This window comes from Sebastes umbrosus, chromosome 20 (assembly GCF_015220745.1).
Source record: "Sebastes umbrosus isolate fSebUmb1 chromosome 20, fSebUmb1.pri, whole genome shotgun sequence".
Taxonomy (NCBI): domain Eukaryota; kingdom Metazoa; phylum Chordata; class Actinopteri; order Perciformes; family Sebastidae; genus Sebastes; species Sebastes umbrosus.
Window position 1 is genome coordinate 11,789,163 of NC_051288.1, and position 23,283 is coordinate 11,812,445.

At 41.0% G+C, this 23,283-nt stretch overlaps 1 protein-coding gene across 1 annotated transcript; it reads right to left on the reverse strand.

Annotated features, from left to right (window-relative positions):
• Positions 1-732: 732 nt before the first annotated feature.
• Positions 733-22,263, reverse strand: wdr90 (WD repeat domain 90). The gene is made up of 44 exons (XM_037755900.1): positions 21,913-22,263; positions 21,681-21,772; positions 20,910-21,086; positions 20,250-20,388; positions 19,950-20,120; positions 19,445-19,571; positions 18,986-19,053; positions 18,429-18,541; positions 18,101-18,340; positions 17,852-17,914; positions 17,691-17,759; positions 17,457-17,567; positions 17,095-17,240; positions 16,914-16,971; positions 16,445-16,563; positions 15,793-15,954; positions 15,539-15,669; positions 15,328-15,444; positions 14,717-14,952; positions 14,032-14,168; positions 13,383-13,513; positions 13,144-13,274; positions 12,787-12,948; positions 12,478-12,606; positions 11,538-11,671; positions 11,399-11,439; positions 11,179-11,304; positions 9,661-9,810; positions 9,460-9,530; positions 9,264-9,366; positions 8,827-8,948; positions 7,700-7,856; positions 7,363-7,553; positions 7,016-7,184; positions 6,658-6,781; positions 5,914-6,085; positions 4,155-4,277; positions 3,649-3,817; positions 3,273-3,403; positions 2,135-2,278; positions 1,611-1,727; positions 1,415-1,499; positions 1,057-1,307; positions 733-1,001 (listed from the first exon to the last, which is right to left on the reverse strand). The coding sequence occupies exons 1-43, from the start codon at positions 21,923-21,925 to the stop codon at positions 1,150-1,152; spliced, it is 5,529 nt and encodes a 1,842-aa protein (XP_037611828.1). The 5' UTR covers positions 21,926-22,263; the 3' UTR covers positions 733-1,001; positions 1,057-1,149.
• Between the last annotated feature and the right edge of the window lie 1,020 nt (positions 22,264-23,283).

Genomic DNA, 23,283 nt, shown 5'->3' on the forward strand with positions numbered 1-23,283 from the left:
GTACTGAGCCTAATTCCAGTATAGCCTATTAAGATTATTTATGTTTATATCTATATTAAAATTTCAATTTCGTTTGAAAAGACAGAGACGAGATAGATGGCTCTTAACAACAGTTAGGTGATTATTCTGAGTAAAACAATCCCTTATAAAACTTGCATTATGATGTGAATGTAATATGCTGTGTAATGATCAAAATGATGGTCATCTGCCATGGTCTTGTTTACATGTGTTTGCTCACATCAGTATCAAACATGTCCGTAATGTTCAATAATTGCCACCTCTTTAATCTGCCTTTTATTTTCTACTTTCAGCTGGTTTTGTTTTAAATTCAATCTTCTCAATCTCCTTAGACTGGTTTGCATGATGGTTCCTAAAACGACAGAGCGGTGAAGGAAGTCGTATCTACAGTGTGTGTATACAACATTACTGAATTATGAAGTGGCAAACTGACAAAAACCCTTGACAGAACAGTGACAAAGTACAGGTAATTAGGGAGGCTGTCAAATTAGGAATCCTGAATTCAGGTCCTTGTAACGGTGTCCGTTAACGAAAATGGAAACTCAAGAAGATTCATGCAAAATGTTCTGAACAGTGCGCCTGTTCTCCATCATTCTGGTGGAAAGACAAGTAAAAAATATAAATGTCTTTGGCTGTAGCAGATCCTCCTTTTGTTTGTATGTGTGTGTGCACCGCCCTAGCATTGTTGTAGTCATCTTACATTACAGATTGTTATTGTAAATGCAGATTTTTTATTCAAACCCCATTCCATCCCACAGCAGCACACCAACAAACCACGATTCTATCTACCACTGAAAAACAGTAGACGTGACGGCAACTGGTAATCACCCATATCAGTATTCATACACATTGTAACTCCCAGTAAGAAAACCTAAAACATAATAAAAACATTAGAAGTGACTGGACATGCAAAACAATCCCTTCAACAAAAATGTATTTCAAAAATATACACATGAATAAGAACTCCAATGTGGAAAATGTGACATAAAGCTTCTCCACAAATTATTGCTATTTCCCTACAACTATTTGATTAATAAAAAAATAAATATGGAAGAATAAAATTACATAAAGTAACAATATAAAACCAGGCACGTGTGAAACGGGATAATCCTACAAGGTTTGCTGTTCCCCTCAGAGGCCCAGCACCTCCCACATCAGGATCTCATTATAAGCTACGGTGAAAAGAAGCGTCCCAGAGGGAGAGAAGTGGCACGTCTGCAGCGAGTCACTGTGCTGCAGGAAGTCCTGGAACCTGCCGCTGGTCGACTTGATCAACTTCAACACTCGATCTGATGAGAGGTTAAATATATAGTGAGAAATTAATTACAAACATGCTCCAAATTTACATCTAATTTCTTTACAGGAACCATGTGGAGATGCATCATTCTGAGTTTACCTTTAGATCCCACAGCTATGAGTTGACTGTTACAGGAGAGGCTAAAGCATGTGGCCCAATCGGGCAAGGCAATCTTTTTCATTATCTGTAGTAAAAAAACAAACAAATATTGTATGAGATTACGCACACACTTGTGGACATTCTGCCAGCAACACAGTGGTACAGTAGAGGAGTGAAGCAGGGGGAGCTGCGGTACCTGTTTTTTAGCCAGGCTGTAGAAGGTCAGCTCTTTCTCTACTCCATAGCCAGTGTAGACCACCAGGCTGGGGTCTGCAGGGCAGAAAGCAGCCAGGCTGGGAGGTGGGCTGTCATCCTGGAGCACAAAAGGGTTTACAAAAATATTAGATGTGAAAAGGTCTAACGTGGACTGAGCTTCTTTTTTTTTAATTTCCAAAACAGGCTATATGATAAAAAAAATTAAAAAATAACACCTACATTTAGAATAAAATAGGCTGAAGGGAAGTATTGTATGCAAACATGTGGGCTCAGTCAGTCTTTTTCTTGAGCATAGACCACAAATCAAACTGTGCAATTACTAGAAAACATTGGATTTAGGGGTTAAGTATCAGTAGTTCAATGTTAAACTTGTATAAAGTATGCCAATGTGTCTTTACTTAGCAAAAGGGAGATTGAATATCCGTGAGCCAGCAGCACTCAACATTTGGAGTGACATTTTTAGTTGTTATTGGCATGTACTGCTACTTGAAATACAGACGGTACCCCAGAATAGGCCGGAGCAGGAAATGTCAGCCAGTCGAGCAGATCGCATTTGTCCTTCGACCAATCGGCTGCCCACACACTGACGCGTCTGTCAGCGCTGGCGGCCAACCACATCTCGTTTCCTTCCAGTCCGAAATTCTTACACTGAGGATTAGAAGATAAAACAGCGTCAGATACTGATGTCATAAAAATGTCAAAAAAAGGAATTTCAGAGAGCCCTTTTTTCCTTGTTCATCACATAAATACACACGACGACCTGTGCTGTAGCTGCGGAGAGCCGATGAAAGGAAATGTCAGGCAATTCATAGTATGAGAGGCAGGCAGAAAGCCCATCAAGAGTGCTTTTACTGGAGAAAACAAGTGTCGCGTACATTATATGATGAATGAAATGCACTTGAAAATGACTCGGATTTGAAAAGATAATTTCAAAACAAAATACCTGTATATCTATTCAGCCTACCAGGCTGCTATTGTTTAATTATTCTGTCTAATATATTCAAATATTCAAGTTATTGGGCGTGCTGGTAGCTCACCTGGTAGAGCGGTACAGAGAGCGGCCTGATGTTCGACTCCGACACGCGGCCCTTTGCTTCATGTCATCCCCTTTATCTCTCCCCCTTTCACAACTATCACTATCTCTCTCAATTAAAAGGCAAAAAAGCCCTAAAATAATCTTTAAAAATATTCAAGTAATTAAGATTTGAAATGGATTCCATGTGTCTTTTCCATGTGCACTGTTTCTAAATGGATCGATGATCAAAAATCCACTTTTGTTATTAATGACCGAGGACATTTTCATATAAATAACTGTCAGTGTTGCTATTTTCTACTGATGAATAGTGATTGTACAGTATAAAACCAGTTCATTAAAGAGTTTACATTCACATTAAGTCTTTTCATGTAACAAGCTTCAGGCAAACAGAGATGATATGTTTTGTATTTGCCAGCAGAAACATCAGTTTCAAGTACATTTAAGACGGAAATTCCAACTTCATGGAGAATCAACCTCCAGGGGGAAATAACTCAACTGTAATAGTGACCCATTGGGGGCTATTCTAACCTCTCTCGCTGTTTCTACTGTGCTGCCATGTTAAGCTCTGTTAAAGCTTCACTCCTTGATCTGATTCAGCGAGCTGACCTGTTCATTCACACACTGGATGGTGGTAATCGGCGCTCCTTTGTGGTCCCGGATGACACGCACAGTCGCTCCATTCACCGGGCTGCTGACAGCTACCAGACCATTCTTCCCCGCTGAGAGGATCACATGACCTGTAGGGGGCCAAAAAAGAGTTAACAGAGCCAAACTGGATGAAATGTAGCAGCTTTAATAGAACATGAAACTTACAACCAGCACATGGCACATCTTTGAATTCAAAGGGAAGCTCCTCTCCTGACTACTAGTGAGGTGGCCCAAAAAATACAACATTTCATCCTGAAGTAACTCCTTCAAAGTATGTAGTACAATCATTGTAAATACAGAAGCTGCATGTTTTTAGCTACTGTTATCCTCTCACCATTAGCAGAGTACTGCATTGCAGTAACAGCCACTTGATGGGGATGCAGCTTCATCTCCATCTCTGAGGAAGAAAGCCGGAAGATCCTCAGGGTCCCGTCGCTGTATCCTGCAGCCACACATGGGCTCTCTCTACTGGAAGAAGGGCTCCAGCATACACAGCCACAGGCCTGATCCCACAGAGAGATACAAGAGGGGGCATTATTTAAAGGGTGCATGCTGTTATGATTAACTCAAAAGTCAAACATTCTTGTTTCACCACCATATTTTGATTTGCTATGGAGTAGAAACACTAGGAAACCAAATAGTGTAATAAATATGTAAATCAAGTAGTATAATTTATTCAGTTATATTCGTTTAATTTGTGAAATTCTCTGATGTTCTCCAACTTCCCCTTTAAATTTACAGTCTCAGATGTTCCATCGAGGTGTTCATTAGAAAAAGCATTGAGGTCCTTCAGTTTATACTGGACCCGACCCACCTATTCATTTAGACTATTTCTCTCACCTGATTGAGCACCTGGAACTGCACCACCAGTTCGTTGCTGGGGGCCGACCACACCCTCAAGCTGCCGTCCTCGCTGCAGGTGGCAAAGTGTCTCTCATCAGAGCTGAACACCACATCATTCACCTGGACAGCACAGAGGGATACACACAGAGAATGAATGTCAATCTTGGTTCACCGTGTCAATATTAGCAGCACAGATCTTCCTCGGAAGTCACATCAGGTCATTTTCACATATCTTATCCGGCCTTTTTTTGTGCGGTTGCTACACTCTCCTGCTGCATTCACAATTTTTTTTTTTTTTTGCAAAGCTTTACCAATGCTATTTAAATTAAACAACATCAGAAACAGTTTTCATGATTATAAAAGTTGAATAACACCAAACCTTTGCCTGGTAAATTAATAAAAACTAACTAAATAAATTGGGAATTGTTTAATGTTGACCCCCCTAAGTAAAGCTTTAAAAACATTTCACATAAGGGCATAAAATGAAGGACCACAAAAGAACTGATATTAGGATAGTAAACCAGTGAAATAGGCAAAAAGTATACACAATATTAATTAAATCATAAAAAACAATGTGAAAAGTGGGTATAACAAAAAAAAAAAAAAATCCAAAGTGTGAACATGTCTGCTGTTGTTGCCTATATAATTCTGTTTCATTAGAAGCTTGTCAAGCTATCATGTTAAAAATTCCCAAACTCAAGCTGTCATGATTGATGTTGTAGCTCAGTAAGCTCAATCTTCTACATCATATGACTGTGCTTTGGGCCTTATAGCCAGGATTTTGGTCCTGTCATGCTCTACCGGAACGCCCCCTCCGCGGCTGCAATCAGACTCTACTGAATTTGTAGGTTACTTTCTAGACACGACCTAATTATGCCTCATTAGTACTGAGGTTTATTATAATATTTAAACCTGCAATACATTGTTTGGCCACCTGGGGCAGCAGAAACAAGCTGTAAGCCATAGATATTAATATCAATGCTATAAAGAAACTGACATATTATTAGCTTGTTTGTAAGTTGAGTGGCAGTTTATTAGCAAACAGTTGCATATTTACTATCCACAGCCTAGGAGCCCTAGTGGCAAAAACACACTTATTTCATCTGAGACGTATTAAAGCTTCTCCATAATCAAATATTTTCAGTCCCTCCCAGATCTAGAGAGTTATTTTCCATCCTAACTGTTAATTGCATCCCTGCTGTTTCGTTACTTTAATTTGATCATCTTTATTTCCTAGTTCAAATGCTACGTCCTGAACAAACTGCATGTAATATGAAATACTCTTCTTCCTTGGGGATCTCCTTTGATGTGTGATTGACAGGCCGTTAATACAGATTCTCATTGCAGACATTTGGACTTTCACATTAGCAGGAAAAGCAGATGTAAGTAATCACATAAATGATGTCTCAGTGGAGGTGGCTATAACATTAACCTTCATATACAGTATTTAATGAGTACTGTGATTATTGAGTAACGCAATTGATCATGAGTAAGAGGTGCTTTGAGCTACAAGCTAACGTCATGTTTACCATATTCACCGTCGTAGTTTAGTTAGCATGCTAAAATGTGCTCATTAGCATTAAACACAAACAACAGCTGAGTCTGATGGGAATGTCATTTTGTTTTGTATTGGACACATTTTAATTTTGACCAGATGATGGTGCTAGATGTTAAGAGGATCATCAGATACATTGTCTGGGCACCATACTGTAGATATCTGTACTGAATTTCATTTCCCCAAAGCTCACACTGGTACCTTGGTCTTGTGCCCGCTGACCAGCCGGATGCTGTTGTTGTCGGACCAGTTGATGTACCAGAGGGTTCCCGCTGTGGTGCCAACGATGCCCATGTCCATTGTTTTGTCAAAGGCCGCGCTGACCGTCGTCCCATCCAGCATCATCTCCTGCTCCAACACCACCATGGTCCCACTGAAAGGACAGACAGAAAACAATCTAGACATGACCACTTGAGGATGACATGGAACCATATTTTTGTGCTCTTTTCATACACAACAGATAGCTTACTGCAAAGAAAAAAATCAATCTACGAGTCAGGCCAAGCAGAAGTGAAAAAGCACCATAGAAACTACATGAAACCATAATTATACATTTGTATAAACACCTTATGATTAAGCAATCTCCACACTAAGCACACTGTCTTTTAAATTTACTGCTATATAACGTGTTCATAATTTTACATTTTTAACTTCTGATTATCATCTAGAGACATTCTTAAAAGGACGGTAGTGATTAAATGGTAGGTAAACCTTATACATAAATAATAAATATACTATACCGTTTTACCTACTTAGGAAGTTCTTGCCCTTATGCAGAATATTATAGAAACTGAAATGAAACAACACAACACAGGTGTGCCACTGTGTTCCTCTGAGTAAACTGACTGATGATGGCATGTATGTATTCATCAAATAAAATAATTAAAGAAAGAAGGCTACTGCTGAGATAAGACAGGAAGAATCATAAGAGACTGAGCTACAGACCTGTCTTCCCCATTGCAGTCCTTTTCCTGAGGCTTCACGCCCTGTACGGCTTCTACCTCCCACAGTCGCAACCAGCGGGTGTTGCTGCCTGTCAACAGACGGTTCCCTCGACACAGCAGCACCCCTAAACAGAGAAACCATATCAGTCCTATCACAATTTGTAGAAACCTAGACCAGAGTACATTTAAGCCATGTGACTACAAATGACAGCAATGTTTTATCAAGTGAAATACATTAATTATTAATACATCACAAGAAACTAGAAGAGAATAATGCTGTTGTGTATTTTTTAGGAGTATTTAGCGGGAAAAAATTATCCAAATTAGATGGTTAGAATATACAGTGTCCATTTTTGTACCGATCTCTCCCTCATCAGCTTCCCAGGTCATGAAGCAGCTCTGTGAGTTTACGTTCCAGACGCAAACGTGTCCTCGATTGGTGGCGGTGAACAGAAAGGAGTCCATGTGGTAGCACAGCGCCGTCAGCTCCACATCGCCCACCTCTGCTGGTGCTTTCACCCTCTGGACCTACAAGTGTGAAGGAGAGTTTAATCCTTATGTACCAATTCAAATCTTTACCCAATCAAAACGTGAATGTAGTTTTGACAAGCGTGCATGCATCATATCTTTTAAGCCAACATAGTGGATAAGTTGATTGAGACATTCTTTCCTAAATTATTAAGCATGTTTTTCTGTAGTCATTTACCTTGAGGTCTACATCCGAGCCCTGTGTGTTGAGGAGGCAGAAGTAAGCCCCTTGGCTGCCCACAAAGGCCAGCTGGCTGGCTGCTGAGGGGCTGAATGCTACGTCATGGATCGGCCCCGACACACTCACACTGGACAGCAGCTGGAAGGTCTTACTGCTCCACAGAGCCACCTCTGGGTCAGAGAAGTCTCCTACGGGGCGTTGACAAGAATCAGTGGTCAGTAGTAGCACTTGATTGGCCATTTTCTGTATTTTCATCAATTATGTAAAGTGGCATAAAACATCAAGTTTGAACACTAATGACTGACGGGTGCAATCAAATTAATATTTTACCAACCAGCGGAGAGAAAGAAGCGATCATCCCTGGAGAAAGCGAGACTCTGCACCGCCCCCCTGTGGTGGGAGATGGTATTACGACACGTTCCATTCTGGACGTCCCAAATGCAGATGAGGCTCCTGCTGCCCTTACTGCCACCAGCTGCTGAGGCCACCATCTGGACAGGAAGTAACACAAACACAGAGCACCTTCATTTTGATCTACGACTCCATAAGACACAGGACTAACAAGACGCACGTGTCTGAATTTTTCCTGGAGATAATTCACAGACATCTGATCCAATAGCTTTTGTGAAGACTTTTAGAAAAAAAAAAAAAAGACCCTTTATCCGTCTTTGTTAGGCAAAGATATTCATTATTTCTCTTTTTCTCATTTTAAGGCAACGTTTCAGTCTGTAAGATCTTCCTCAGGCAAGTGTGAAAGGGGAAAACAGGACATTTCTTGTAGAGGCAGTAATGAACTCACATCACTATCACCTGCTGGTCAGCAAACAGCAGGGGAAAACAAAACACCACAAGATGGCGATCACAGTACTCCAGAAAATAGAAACAGAAGGAAATCCAGAAAAAATATATATAGAATACAATGTTAAAGCTATTGTTGGGTAATCTTCTCAAAAACATTTTTGTTATATTTGTTGAAATTCTCTTTACCTCCCGACAGCAATCAATAAATCAAATGCTCTGACAAAATAAAGAAAAACATCCGGTATCCAATAATTTAATTCGGGTCGAAAAACACAGTCCCCTCTAAATTAAAAAGATACAGAGTGGTGTTTCTTAGCTTTCTGAGTGCATTTTGCACACAACAGCGGTTTTCAGAGTAATACAAATGTCAAACTCGAGACTACATTCTTAGCAGTTAACTTTAACACACACTGAAAGAAGAATGTGATGTCTGAGGGTGCACTGCGTCAAGTTGCTTTTCCCAGAAAACTCAGAAAAGTAGTTTTTCCACCCCCTCAACACACTGCTGGCTGATGCTGAGCCTTACTTTGGCTCTGTTACCTATAGAAACATCACCAGCACACTGTTTAAAAAAAGATACTTGCAAGAGACCTGAGTAGACATTACTGTCACTACTGTCCCCATCAATGCCCCACATACTGTGTTTTGAATGAAAAATACCTTTGCATCATTTGTGACTGCAAGACAAGAGATCTCCTCGCTGTGGCCCTGCAAGTGTCTCTGACTTCCTGTATGAAGGTACTCCACCACAACCACGCAGCCACACGAGTACGCAAACAAACCTGCAACAGAAATCGACTGCTGGTTAGGGCAAAACAATAACCAGTCCCTCTGTTATTTAAAAAAAAAAAAATTGCGTCAATTCCCGTGCCAGCGAAAGTATCAGCCCTACATGGAGCGCCGGTTTTGGCTGCTTCCTGTTTACGCTGGCATGCACATGCCCAGTGTATGTGAATGGTCATGTGATATGCGTTTTTAGGTGTGTCATTATGGACGGATGTGTGCATGGAGATCGTGCAAAAGTATTTATGTGGTTGTAGCGAATAATATTTCCACAGTTTTTGTTTCACTTTTACTTTCCAGTATATTATAATAACCTTGGTCAGGGCTCCACACCATGTTCCCACGCCCATTTCCATTATAGCCGATCACTGCTTTCAGTTTTATGCCCTCTTCTCCTGGTTGGGGAGCAACAGCAGCCTGGATCAGAGAAAACATTAGGACAGGAAAGCAAACAAACTAATACTCCCAGTGACTGCAGTCTATCATTATTGAAAGTGCTCTTTTGTTTACCGGATCAACAGTGGAGGTCTTGAAACGTGGGATGAAGTGCCGGTAACAATCGGGACGTACTGGCTTCTTCCCTTTCAACTCAGCTAAATGACAAAATAGAATTGAAAAAAATAGAGAAGGATCAATTCTTCCATAAAGACAAAAAACAACAATAGAAAGTCAGTTCTCTGTCAATGCAGAACAATGCAGTGGGGCACTTACCAGCATCCATATGACTTGTATTCAGGGAAGATGTGTTGGCCAGCTCTGTGACTTTGAGGAAAGAGACAGCAGGTCTGGGGTCAGAGGAAGGACCTGAACCAGTGGTCATGATGATCGGGGGGTCATCACAAATAGACAAGGAGCCCAAAACTGCAGGAGGGAAACAGGAGAGCAAACATGACTCAGGGTGACAATAAATGTAATCATCAAATCTCTGTGTTCATTGAACACCTCTGTTATGGCCATTAGCAACAAATACACTCCTGATACAAGTGTTGTGCGTGAATCTTGGTGTTGCTAAGCAACTATTAACAAACCTGTTTAACATAATTGTGTTTATTGCTAAGAGCGGAGATATTTGTTAGTAAATGAGTGATCTGAATCAGTGTTGAAATATCATTGTTTCTCATTATTTTAAATAGAGGCTCCTGGCTATTAACAATTCATACAAAGTAGTCCTTTTATTTTCTATTAGCCTGACAAACCAATGTAACTCCACCAGCATGTGGATGGTCAGTAAGCCTCTTGGCACTTAAACCTGCAGTAGGCAGAATGTTTTTGGAATCATTGGGCAAAAAAATCATAACCTTTCAGCATATTGTAATTCAAGTGTTCTGAGAGATAACTAGACTTCTGCACCTCCTCATGGCTCTGTTTTCAGGCTTTAAAAAAATCTATGACGGGAGACTGTATCTGACTGTAATGCCTATTTCTCGCCTGCCTAGTTTGACCGTTTGATCGGAGTTCGCGAGTGATTGACAGCTGCTCAGAGACAGCAGGCTACAGCTCGGCTCTGATTGGTTGTTTTCCTCCAGTCTGAAATCTTGCAGATGCCATTAGGAGCACCGGAGGACACAGAGGCACATGCTTTTTGTCAGATTACCTGTCTCATGCCCTACTGTCAGGATATAGTGACCATTTTATAAAATAACTTTATTTAACCATATTTGCTCCATTTCTACCTACTGCTGCTTTAACAGCTGACAAAAGCAATCTCCAAATCACCATATTTTTTATTCTGATTTTTCTGTTATAAATCCATACACCAGGTTGGCAGGCATACCTCCTTGTTTGTGCAAATTAAAAATCAACAAGGCCATGTAAACAATTTACAGGCAATTAATTTTAGCAAGAGATGCAACACCTGAACAGTCTTTAGAAAAATCAATAAAAATCCTTCGGAGCAAGCTTTTCCTCCTTCAGTTCAATAATAATTAAACTGAATAAATGCATGGTAAGTTTGTTTTGCAGCCAGAGTGTGGTAATTTATGTGGAATGGTGAGGGAGCATGAATGCGAGTTAGATATGCGTCTCTCTTTCTTGCACTGCTCGAAACTACAACTTTTCTAAAGCCAACTAACTAACGAATGGAATAGTCAATCACGTATAAAAGCGAAATGCCGAGGGAGAAGCATTTGTCCATATTTGGAAAGCTTCATAAATGTCAGTTATAAATGAACAGTTTCACAAATACACACGTGCTTGTGGGTCATTTTAAAATTGAAAAAGAGAACTCACCCCCCTGGTCAACTTGGTCGAGGGCGCTGATGTCCAGTCGTGGTGGCGGCGAGGAGGGAAGGGGCGCCGTCTGTCGAGGAATCCCACTGGACAGCTGAGCTCCACTCACTTCAGCATCTGGTTGAACTGTTACATGAAAACACGAGTGATTAGTAAGAATACCTGAAACAGATTCATGTTATAATATTGTAGCGTGAATACAAACTCTAAATGAAGTTACCTGATTTAGGAGCTGAGACGCAGCTTAATCTCAGAGGTGAACTGTGAGTGAAGACAGAATGTAGCGGAAATATTTACCAATAAATAAAAGTGTGACACAGATTAATAAAAAGATTCAAAGATGCAACAGGGATTATTACCGGCCGTCAGTCAAAGAGTCAACAGGATGTGCCAGGAAGTCCCAAAGGAATATGGCGTCTCCCACGGAGACTACGCCCAGTTGGTCCGGGGTGAAGCTCACCTGTTGGATGGGCTGACTGTGGCCTATGAACATCTGCAGAGAAACATGTTTCAGTTACTACGGACACATCATACTCCTACTGCTAAATTAAATCAAGACAACACACTTCTATGATAATGATGAATGCAATGTTTTACCACATAACTGCAGACTTTTAACAGAGCTCATGATTTTATTACTTGCACAGAAACTACGGTCAGACAAGGGTGTGAAATCACAGAATACAGTAAAGGATGAACACGTTCAACGGTGAGCGATTAGTCGATTAATTAATTAGTTGATTGACAGAAAATGAATTGGCAAGAGTTTCGATAATCGAGTAAATTGCTTAAGCAGTTTTTCAAAGCAGAAATGACCAAAAAAATCACTTGTTTCAGCTTCTCAAATGTGAATATTTGTTGTTTTTCTTTGTTTTACATGATGGTTAAGTGAATATCTAAATAACAAAATAGTGTTTTGGGCTATATGTCAGACTAAACATTAAAAAAAAATTAATGTTTCAACTTGCAGTATGCATTTTTTTTAACTTATCTCTTACACATTTTATAGACCAAACGGTCAATCAATACAAGAAATTAATCCGCAGATGAATCGTTAACAAAAATATTTGTCTGTTGCCTCCCTAATGTTCTTCACAAGATTTTTAAATTGTAAATTAGGTTGAAATCTGTGTAAAAGCACTTTGCATTGCAGTTCATTCACATCAACAACTTGATGCTTATACTCACACTTGTAAAATATATAAAGCAGCTGCAGGGACTTTATCAAATATACAAGGGAATCCGTAGTTTATATTCCAGTCATTTCTAAAAGATACTAATTCTTTAATTGTCGACTACCTGTGAGTTCACATCGAGCTGCATGTTATAATCCCACACTTTCACAGCGTTGTGTCCTGCAGTCAGCAGGAATCGACTGTCCTCGCTCACAGCCAGGGACGAGCACTGGTGTTTGTGCACCTTAGACACCTGTCAGGAGGACAGACATCCAGTCAGAGACAAACACTCCACCATATGGTTGAAAAAAAAAAAAAAAAGAGTACTGACAGAAATGAGACCTTTTTTAGAAGCTCAATCTTGTACCCTTTCATCAAGTCATTTATTGATAACAAGGTGGTGAGCCAATGTGTTAAAGCTCAGAAGTGTTACCTCTCGGAGCAGACGGCCTGTCTTGGTGCTAACCCAGAGGATCTTGTTAGCAGACGTGGCGACCAACAAGTGTTCAGTTGAGGCCGGAGAGAAGCAGACCCTCAGTGCAGAGTCAAGACGGGGGCTTTGTACGTCCAAAATACTCACATCTACATGGAGCAACTAGACAGATATGCAATGGGTCAATGTGGACACATGAGAACATACTGTAAGACATAATTAGAACAACGTGACCTCCAAAGCTCAGGTGATATGATGAATATATTAACTTGTCGGAATGTGATGAAATCTGATCTTAATTCACATGAGCAATGCGACAAATGACAGGGTGCTGAGAGGTGACAGTGTGCAACATACCTCATCCAGAGACTGTGAGTCAGCGACGGTGACAATGTACTCCGAGGGGCCGATAAAAGCCAGGCAACGGCTGTCACTGCTCACCGCGAGAGCGTCTGGAGCGCGCTGAGTGCCTCGGGCAACCACATTACCTAGCCGATCGGGTACAGAGTGAATCAAACGACACTGATGTTAAACTTGGCTGCCTGATGTGTACTCGAGGTGTGTTTGTGCATTTGTTTGTGGGTGTGTATACATACAGACAGCTCTGATCACATTGTGGTCTTCCTCAGAGGCGTTGTAAAGTGCCAGAGAGCCCTGAGAGTCAGCACTGTACATGAACTCCCCATCCGGAGAGAAGGCAAGACCCACCACTTCACCTCTGTGCTGCCTATAATATATATGTAAATGTAAATACACACATATAGAGAAACAAGAGCACAAAACCAGCCATTACTCTCTTGGAGGATACACTCTAAAAGCTTTTTAAAATTTGTGATAAGACGTACAAGGTTTAGTACGTCAAACCAGATTAGATTTTCCCATTTTCATTTGAAAGTGCAGTGGAAGCTGCATGTGTTATCTTTAGTACATTACAATTGTAAATGTGTGCCTTTACCATCAGTGTCAAAGTAGGTTTACTATTCCAGTCATTCTATAATGTATTTTGGACCTTGTATATGTGTAGCAACATGTCACATTATCATAATCACCATATTCTAAAAGCTGGCCCGCAGCTGAGACTGGCCGAGCCGGGACGAATTGTATCTAGCTAGATTTTCGAGTAATTTGGCACACCTCGACATATCATGCATATAGTCATTGTGCTCACGCAAGCTTTTGGTATCCAAAATAAAAAGAACTGCAGTCACTGGTGGAGCTAGAGCTTCCACGTAAGGTTAGACGTACTTGTGTTCAGCCAGCAGCTTGGCACTGGGGATGTCAAAGACTCTGACGATGCCGGATCTGAAGCCGCAAGAGAAGACCTGCTCGCTGGGATGGAAGGCCACTGAACAGGGGCTGTCCTCTGACACAAAATCATACAACTAAGCACAAGAGACAACAGACATTCAGTCAAATGGCAGCAAATAAGCCAATGGTAAACCGATGGTAACAGAGGCAGTCTGAGGTAGTTTAAAGATAAACTAATTAGTGGAGCGCCTTCAAATCAGTAGAAAGATTTTAACTGAATTAAATGAGTTACTCCCAGTTATTTGCTTTGTGGTTTAGTTTGCCACTGGGGAGCCGGGAGTGTATAGTCAAATAATAAAAAAATCTTTAAAATTCTTTGATGCTCAGTTTTGCCATCAAATGCAGACAACCTTAACACCTATCGTTCCTTTTCTAAAGCACAAAACAGTCTGACAAGGAACAAAAACAGAGCCTTGCATGGCTTTGCTTCAACCGAGAAAGGACAGCTGACAAAAAGCCACATGGAGTGCACATATCTAGTTGTGAAATTGTGTACATAGAACTTTTGTCTGGTTCAACAACTTGAAAGACATGGTGTATATACAAATAGTATAATCTGATTATTATAAAGAGGTTAAAAAAAAAAAGTTGCTGAAAACACGTAAATGTGTTACTGATTGACCTGATGCAGGGAATCCATATTCCAAATGCGCACTGTGCCATCGGAAGAGGCCGTTGTGAGATGCCGACGGATGCCGTCCACGCTGAAGCCGAGCACGGTGTCTGTGTGTGACCTCATCAGCGTGTTGTAGCCGCGGCTGCTCACGTCAAGGAAACCCAGGTTACCAGTAGAGGTGGCCGCCAGGACCTGAAGGCTGTCTGCTGAGACTGACACCAGACTCACAGGTCCCTCATGCTCTGGAAAACAATGACACGTGTCGTAGTTATTCTCCAAATAGATTGTTTGGTCTGTGTGAGGATGTGAGGGTGCACATAAACATGTCATACTCTTGGATATGAATGTCAGTACACGAATGAGATTATAGCCAAAAACAAGTAATGTATTACATATGTCAGTTTTGTTTTATTTATCTTTTTGAAATGGTGTTGATGATGTTTATTTGCAAGGTCAATCAGGACAAACAACCTGAAAAACACTCCCCCCTGCAAACTAGAAAATGACGATGTAAACATACATGAACTACAGATTATATCGCTGCCTGTGGAGTGGGAGCTGTCGGCTACTGTTAGTATGCTGCAGGTAAACATTATACCACGTCCCGCTGTGCCTACCAGCCTCCAGGAAGACGGCAGAGAAATCAAGAGGCCAGAGCCGCAGGAAGCCATCTTCAGAGCCCGTGGCGCAAAATGATGAGGACACACTGATGCTGTTGATGGCAATGCTTGGACCTGGGACACACACATACACACAATGATGTCCTCACAGGCTCTTTGTTTTTCCCCCCTCTACCCAACCCCAGCTTTATACTACTAAATAACACACCTGTGTTAAAGGTCCATTTCTCCCTGCGGTTTGCATGCTGCTGCTGTGCCTGCATCAGCCTCCGAACATTTCTAATAACAACTCTGCTGTAGTCGATCTCAAAGATATAGCCGCTCCGACTGCTGGCAAATCTATGGGAAGACAACCACAGATGGAAAATAGTAATCTGTTTTCAGTAGATTTTGGATTAGATTCACACTTCTGCCAATGCTACGTTAACTCGGATGGTTTCAGTGACTGGTTTGCTCACTTACAGTGTTCGTTCATCGACATGCTGGTTGGAAGGGTTTCCCTCCTCAAAGGCCACGTCGGTGAAGTCCAGTGAGTGGTATTCACCCAGGTCGACTGGACAGGAGCGCAGCGTCCCGTTCCTCACTCGCCACAGGCGGATATTGTCACGACCACACGACACCATCCTGAAACCAGTACACTCGCAGATTAAAGATGTTTTTACATCTGAACGTCCGAACCAAGGTTTGTGTTTTTGTTATATTGTCACATTTGATCTGGTTAGTTTTGTTTTCATGTTGCAACTAGAAGTGCACTCTGAGAGTGCAGACCTCCGCCAAGGCAGGTTTCATCTAAGTGAGTTGCGTCTCCCTATACTAGACATTGATTGATTTGTACTCTCTTGTATACACCATAAGCCCTATTTCTTTCCTGCTCCTGCAGCTAGAACCTTTTCACCTCTTGCCCTCTCTCACCAAAGCCTTACACCTTCCTGCACTAAAAGCAATCGATACAGCAAGTGTGTGAGAGCGGATCGAAATCTGTCACGACACATCTGTAGGACTAACAGGACTCCTCACACCATAAGGAATGTGCGTGAAAATAAACTTGTATCCTATATTTGCTGTGCAGACCTCGAACATGTTGGCAGAAAAAGAAAGAGAGAAGGGAGGGTACCTTGTATCATCAAAGAAGGCAACCTTCATGGTGTGGATGTCCACATCTGTGTGTGCTTTGGCTAAGATGGCCACCTCTCCACCTTTACTGATGTTCATAGTGTTCCACACCACCACCATCTATGAAAGGTTGAATTAGGATGACAGACACAGACAATCAGCTCGCAGCTTTGCTGAGTCATACACTCTAATGAGGGGAGCAATTTATAGCGTGTCATTTTCTATTATCATTTGGACTCATTGATTTTTCCAGCACTTAGCAAAGATCATGACAGGTGGAGGAGTTGTCATCCTGCATATAGCATGTAATTCAAAATGTATATCAGCCTAAGTAATGATACAAGGTGTTGCTATGCATTTTTTTCATCTGTATCTAATGATACCAATGACTCTCTCTACAGATTCTGAGTGCAGCTAGTGCGAATCACCTTTATGCACAAATTGGAAAACTATACCCTTGAAGCGCTTACTGTTTTACTGTGGCTGTCTTTACCCACTCCACAGAGAATACCGCCGCCGTATGAGAAGCTTCAAAAAGTAAAGAGAACAAAAAAAAGACAAAATTAGTGCGAGTGAGCGGTATTCATCATAAGCTTAGACCTCATTGTACGCGAGTACAACGTGAGTGCATGTGTATATGCAGTTGGTTACCTGAGAGAGGATAATGAATGAGCGTGAATCCTAAACATGGCCAGACAGTTTCCTTTGTGGTAGTTCCACACTCGAACTACACTGTGGTTGCCGGTTTGTGCTGAGGCCAGCAGTGTTGTGTTGCCGTTAAAAGCCAGTGCAGATACCTACGGAGAAAACACATGGACAGATGTTGCAAAAATAAAATTTCTGTAATGAACACAAAAGAAAATTCTCTCTCTTTCTAACTGCATTAGAAGGACAGGACTTAGGTGAATCACCAAAGTATCGTATTTAGGATGCTGCCAGAATCAGCTGAGCCATCCTTCACATTGGAAGAGATTCTACTACGGAGGCAGCACAGCACATCACAGCTCATTCACCTTATCAGTGTGGCCGATGAAGAACCTCTGCTGGTTGGACGATATCTTCATACAGACAATAATTGCGTGACACGGATACACGACTGAATCACCCGATTTGCTCCACAGGGCCTACAGTGTGATAAAATACAACTGTTAGTCCTCCATCAGTCTTTGATTTAATGCATTTTATTTGTCACCTTCAAAATCAAAATGCACGTGAAGCCAGCCTGATAACTCCACATGTAAACGTACACATTTAGTAGTGGCTCCTCCGAAGCCGATGATTCGATTGAGCCTGAGAATCGGGTCTGGAAGCAGCTTCTAACAAGGAGAGTAAAAAAGTAATGAGCTCTAAAACAAATGATGTCACAGCAGTTGGTTTTATTTCACTCTCTACTGTCCTCTTCTCTCACCTGCCGTCTGGTTTCTCTGGATGATGACAGATGAACAGGATGTGGAACTGGAGTGCAAACAAACTGGGAATATAACAAGATCAACAGTGTTTCCAATGCTGCCACAAAACTGTACAAAATACATCATGAAGTCAAGGGCATGCCTTGTACTGAGCACGATGTACTAAAGAGAGAGGGATGTGGTATATAATGAGGTTTCTTATGCTTTTAATTTTGGTTGAAGGTACAATAATCAATATAAAGCTTCACCTCTTCTTCACTCTCATCGCCATGTTTGCTGAAGCCGTCTTCACGATGAGCGTGCACATGAACTTGCCCGTCGTTGGTATCCCAGGGAGGCCTGGATGTGAACTGCTGTGAACTGGAGCATGTTGACCCCTGCTGGTGCTGGTCATCATCCTCATGGCAAAACCAGTCATCATTCTGGTGAGTGGAAACCACACCCAGCTCTGGTATGTCCGTCACCGCGGGGGTTCGATTCCTCGGGAGCTGAGGAGACGGAAGAGGAAAACTGACATTTTCCATATTTGAATTCAGGCTGATGGGAATCAAAGGCACTTGATTTAAAAGTACTTACTGATTTTGGAGTGGTGATCTGCTGGATGAGGGACACGCGGTCCTGAACTGGTTTGCTGAGGTTGACACAGCGTGACTCCTCTCTAATAGGGCTTCTTTGGTTAGAGACACAACCTTGGAGAGAAAAGAATATGAAAGTCAGCCATGTACAATACATTCCCATTAGAGAAAATGTGTTTTGTCAGAACAGCTCTGATCTCACGTATTAAAATCAGAATCTGGTTTATTGCCACGGTTATTTATCTGGATATAGTTTTTTAATTCATTAATTTTTTAAGCTCCAATTTCTCCAATTTATTTTTGATGAATAAATAATGAAAACAAGTAAGAGCAGAACACAAGAAATTATACAATAGTAATTAGTTTCTGGTGCAGAGCAAAATAAAAACTAATTAGACTTGCTTGGAAAAGCAAGTGGAATTTTTTTTGTTTTTTTATATTTTTTGACAAAGCTTTAAGGAAAATCAAAAAAAAAATATGAATCAGACCCAAAGAGTATGGCAAGCTTTAAATACTGTCTGACGAGTAAGATGAGCAGTCTGAAATTTCATGACTTACTAGCCTCGGGCCTGGGATTGCCTTTTTGAATGGAGTCAAAGGGTAACTTTGTTCCCTCTGAGGGAAACCTGTTGGAGAAGGACAAGATAAGGGACTACATACAGTAACAGTACACTGTGACAAAAGCAGCTAACGGTGGTTTTCTTAAATTAATAACAATACAGACTGCAGATCTTATTTTATACAACTGGTGTTTTGAGCAAATAAATCTGATAGTCTTATATTACAGCTGGTAGTGTCTCTGAAATATCAAGAGGAAAAATATCTGACTAATATAATCATCAATCATGCTGTGAAGTTGAAGTTATTTGATGTAGTTACCCAAATGGGAATAAAAACAACAAAACACTACCAAACATTATGGCCACAGAAATGACAAAAAAAGGTAGTTCAGGGTAGATTTGGCTTTAAGCACAATTTCAGGGATGTACATTGTGTTCCCAGGTGAGGTAAACATACCTGATATAATCATAGAGGTCATGCCAGGAGGCTCCCTTGGGCACAGGATACGACATGTCTCTGGGAATAGCACCTGTTCCCTGAGAAGAAGCCAGACCCTTCAGCTTGGCTTCACTGAAGGAAACTCCTGTTGAAAGACACAATTAGACGAGAAGATGAGAAAAGTAATGATGTCATACATGCATTAAGAGGACACTATGTAGTTTATTCAGAAATCTGAGGATGCAGTCTGATACGGAGTGATTGGTACGTGAAGAAACTATTTTTCCTTCTAAAAGGATTTGAAGTACTCTCAAAATATTCTCAGCAATCAACGTGGGCTCTGAAATGCTTCAATAATGAATACATATTTTTCACTGAAAAGCACAAGACAATTTCTCTATATTGAAGTGCCCTTTAAAGAAGAACATTTGGCATTTCTCTTATTATCACCTCAAACTTGTAGATATTCACATATAGAGAAACAAAGTGTACATATATAATACATATCTGCTGTATGTCTCACCTGGATCTAGCAGTAGGTCGCTGGTAAACATGTTTTTCACTGCTATGTTGGCACAAAGCTTAACGCTCTTTAGCTGACTGTAGCAGCGGTTGAGGTAGACGGAGAGTATGTACTGCAGATCCAGCATCAGACAGGTCCAACGCACTGAAGTGGGAGCTGGACCCACCAAACCTGGACCACATAAACATAAATACTTTCAGTACTGTAGTAAGACATGCAAGATTATTATACAAAAGTACAGCAAAGTATCAAAACAAATGCATACGAACAATGGCTCATATCTATAAAAGTGTATTTTACCATGTCTTGCTAATTTGGCTGTGCTTTCATAGACTGAATCCTTTGCAGCTCCGCACAGGAAAGGAAACTGAAGCCAGGTAGCTGTGGACTTGAACTCTTTGAACATGTTGGAAAAAGAGATACGGACCACCTGGCCCTCCTGCACATCACAGCACACAGAGGGAGAGAAGGGGGCCAGAAAATGTCATCCTTTTCAATTTCAATGAGATCTTCACATACACCATAGTGACATTTATAATAGATAAGGGTTTTATATTCCACAACTAAGTAAGTTGCTGGAGTTTTATTTTGAGCAGTTAAAAAATGCCAACATCTACAGCACAGATCTCCCACTGTGTGAGCTGATCAAAACCCAAAAAGTGCAAAAAGAGGAAGTTGAGCATTTTTCCACACAATTGGATGGTATTTCACTTGAGACCCATTTCAGAATTTCATTCAGGCAAGATTGAAATGCCAACACATTAAAAAGGCGCGCTTTGAAATGTCAAAGAAAGCCAATAAGGCAGCTGTGGATTCTCCTGATGGATTTCAAAGTAAACTCCAGTCCCATGACTGTCAATATAAAATAAAAAGACTTGTTATAAGATTGTTTAGATATATAAATACACTTCATCACACATACACATGCCCAGGATCATTGGATAAAATCAGGTCTGATACCTCCACAGAAGCATCCAGGTGGACCACAAAGTATTTGCCAGGGTTGGGCCTGAAGAGGAGGTAGAAGTAGCGCCCTGTCAGCCCCAGAGACTGGTTGCTGTTTTTGGGTACCAGGATGTAGCTGTTGGCAGGAACAGGGCCCCTGATCCTGAAAACTGAACACTTCAGTCTCTTGTCCTGGGGGATAACAGGGAAAGTGGACATAAAGTAAACTTTGGCCATAATACTTGTTGTTAAAAGCATCAATCAACTTGTGTAGGCTTGAAAGTTGGGGAGGACTGAGACAAAAGCTGTTTATTTAGGACAAAAAAGAATTATGATGCAGAATTGTTTTGAGAGGTATTTATGGAGGTTTTGCTGAGTGAAATTTGGTCACTAGTATTGTAATCCTTTGTAGCTGACATTAAATTAAAGCACATCTGTCCGAGGACAAACCTACACACTTTAACAACCATATACTGATCCTGAAAACTGAACACTTCAGTCTCTTGTCCTGGGGGATTACAGGGAAAGTGGATATGAGACAAAAAGCTGTTTATATAGGACATAAGAGAATTATGATGCAGGATTGTTTTGAGAGGTATTTATGGAGGTTTGAAAGGACACTCTAAAGGAGTGAAATCTGGTCACTAGTATTAAGTAAATTAAAGCACAGCTGTCAAAATACAACCCTACACACTTTTTACAGCCACCTTTCAAGCCTACAGCTGCTAGTTTAAGATAGTTTGTTGGTCAAGTAACTTTAAATATAAGCACTATAGTGTGTATTACCGTGTATGTTGACACATCCCCCTCTTTTGCAGACCTTTTCCAGTCTTCAACTCTGACATGTTTGAATATGTTGACATAAGGATGCTGCCAGTCTGTGAAGACAAAACAGGGTTTATAGTGACAGTGAATTATAATTTAAAGTTATAGCTTCTATCTCAGTCTTTGTTGTTGTATCATTTAATGTATCCATACCTAGCAACTTTAATTAAACACTTTAAAGTTCATTGTTTACCTTTAGAGGCCATTGATATCCACGTGTTGCTGTCTCAGTCTTGTTGTTAGAGTAAACTTAGAGATGATAGCTAGCAAACAGTCAGCTAACTGACCGGAAACGCTCCTTTCTCCGTTTTACCACCGGACTAAAACGATAACACGTTTAGTTTCACATTATAATAAGATGCCAGGGCTTTTCCAGTTCTCGCCGGTACCGAGTAAACAACAGTTTGGTGATTTGACATCAAGTAGTGCAGCCATAGGTTATATCCTTCCCGCTCCAGCCTCCCTCCGCCGTTGCCAACGACGACAGCACGACGCTCGTGACGTCAGTGCGTTACGTTCTCCCTGGCGCTTCTGGGTAATGGAGTTCACACTTCATAAAGGAGAATAAAACAGAAACTTTTGGCATTTTCGGTTGTACATTTTCACCCAATGCATGTTGTAAAGACGACACTGCATAGTTCTGATGTAACTTTACAGTCTGAAACTTACACCCTTTACGGGACTTGAGTTTCTGTTGACTTAAATACTTTTGTTTTTGTATCAAATGATCATTACTGTTTTAGACAATGAATTACCAATCCTGCAACACTTGTGCACTAGTGATGGGAATTTCGGCTCTTTTTAGTGAGCCAGATCATTTGGCTCAGCTCACCAAGAAGAGCCGGCTCTTTCGGCTCCCAAACGGTTCTTCGTTTTACCACTTCTGCCTTTTATAATTCAGCCAAATTTAGTACTGTTTTGATTTTTGATTAGTATGTTTGCACATATATCACTTAAATTATTCAATATAATTATACTAAACCCTATAATTTCCAGAATGACATAACTTTACATGCTGCTTCGTTTCCGACTGTCACTCATCTTGTCTGCTATTTGCGCACCGCAATCCTCTCTCTTTCTCTCCTCCTCTCCCTCCTGCTCTGTACCTGTAGACCGTCAGCGCGCCGCGCACCCCCGCCCCTCCCTGCCTGATGGTATGATCCTTGTCTGTCATCACCTGATTGGTCGCATGGACGTCATTAACACAACATTCAGTCACAGTCAGTGCATGGAGTGCCCGTGGCGCAGAGAAGATCGTCCTATCATTCTGCCTTGAATTAATTAAAAACAAAAAAAAAAAAAAAAAAAAAAAAGGCTCTCGGACGGGTGTTGGGCTCCCATCGTTCACTTTAAAGAGTCGGCTCTTTGAGCCAGCTCGTTCGTGACCTACACATCACTAGTTCACACTTCAAAAAGGAGAACAAAACAGAAACTTTGGCATTTTCAGTTGTACATTTTCACCCAATGCATGTTGTAAAGACGACACTGCATAGTTCTGATGTAACTTTACAGTTTGAAACTTACACCCTTTACGGGACTTGAGTTTCTGTTGACTTTAATACTT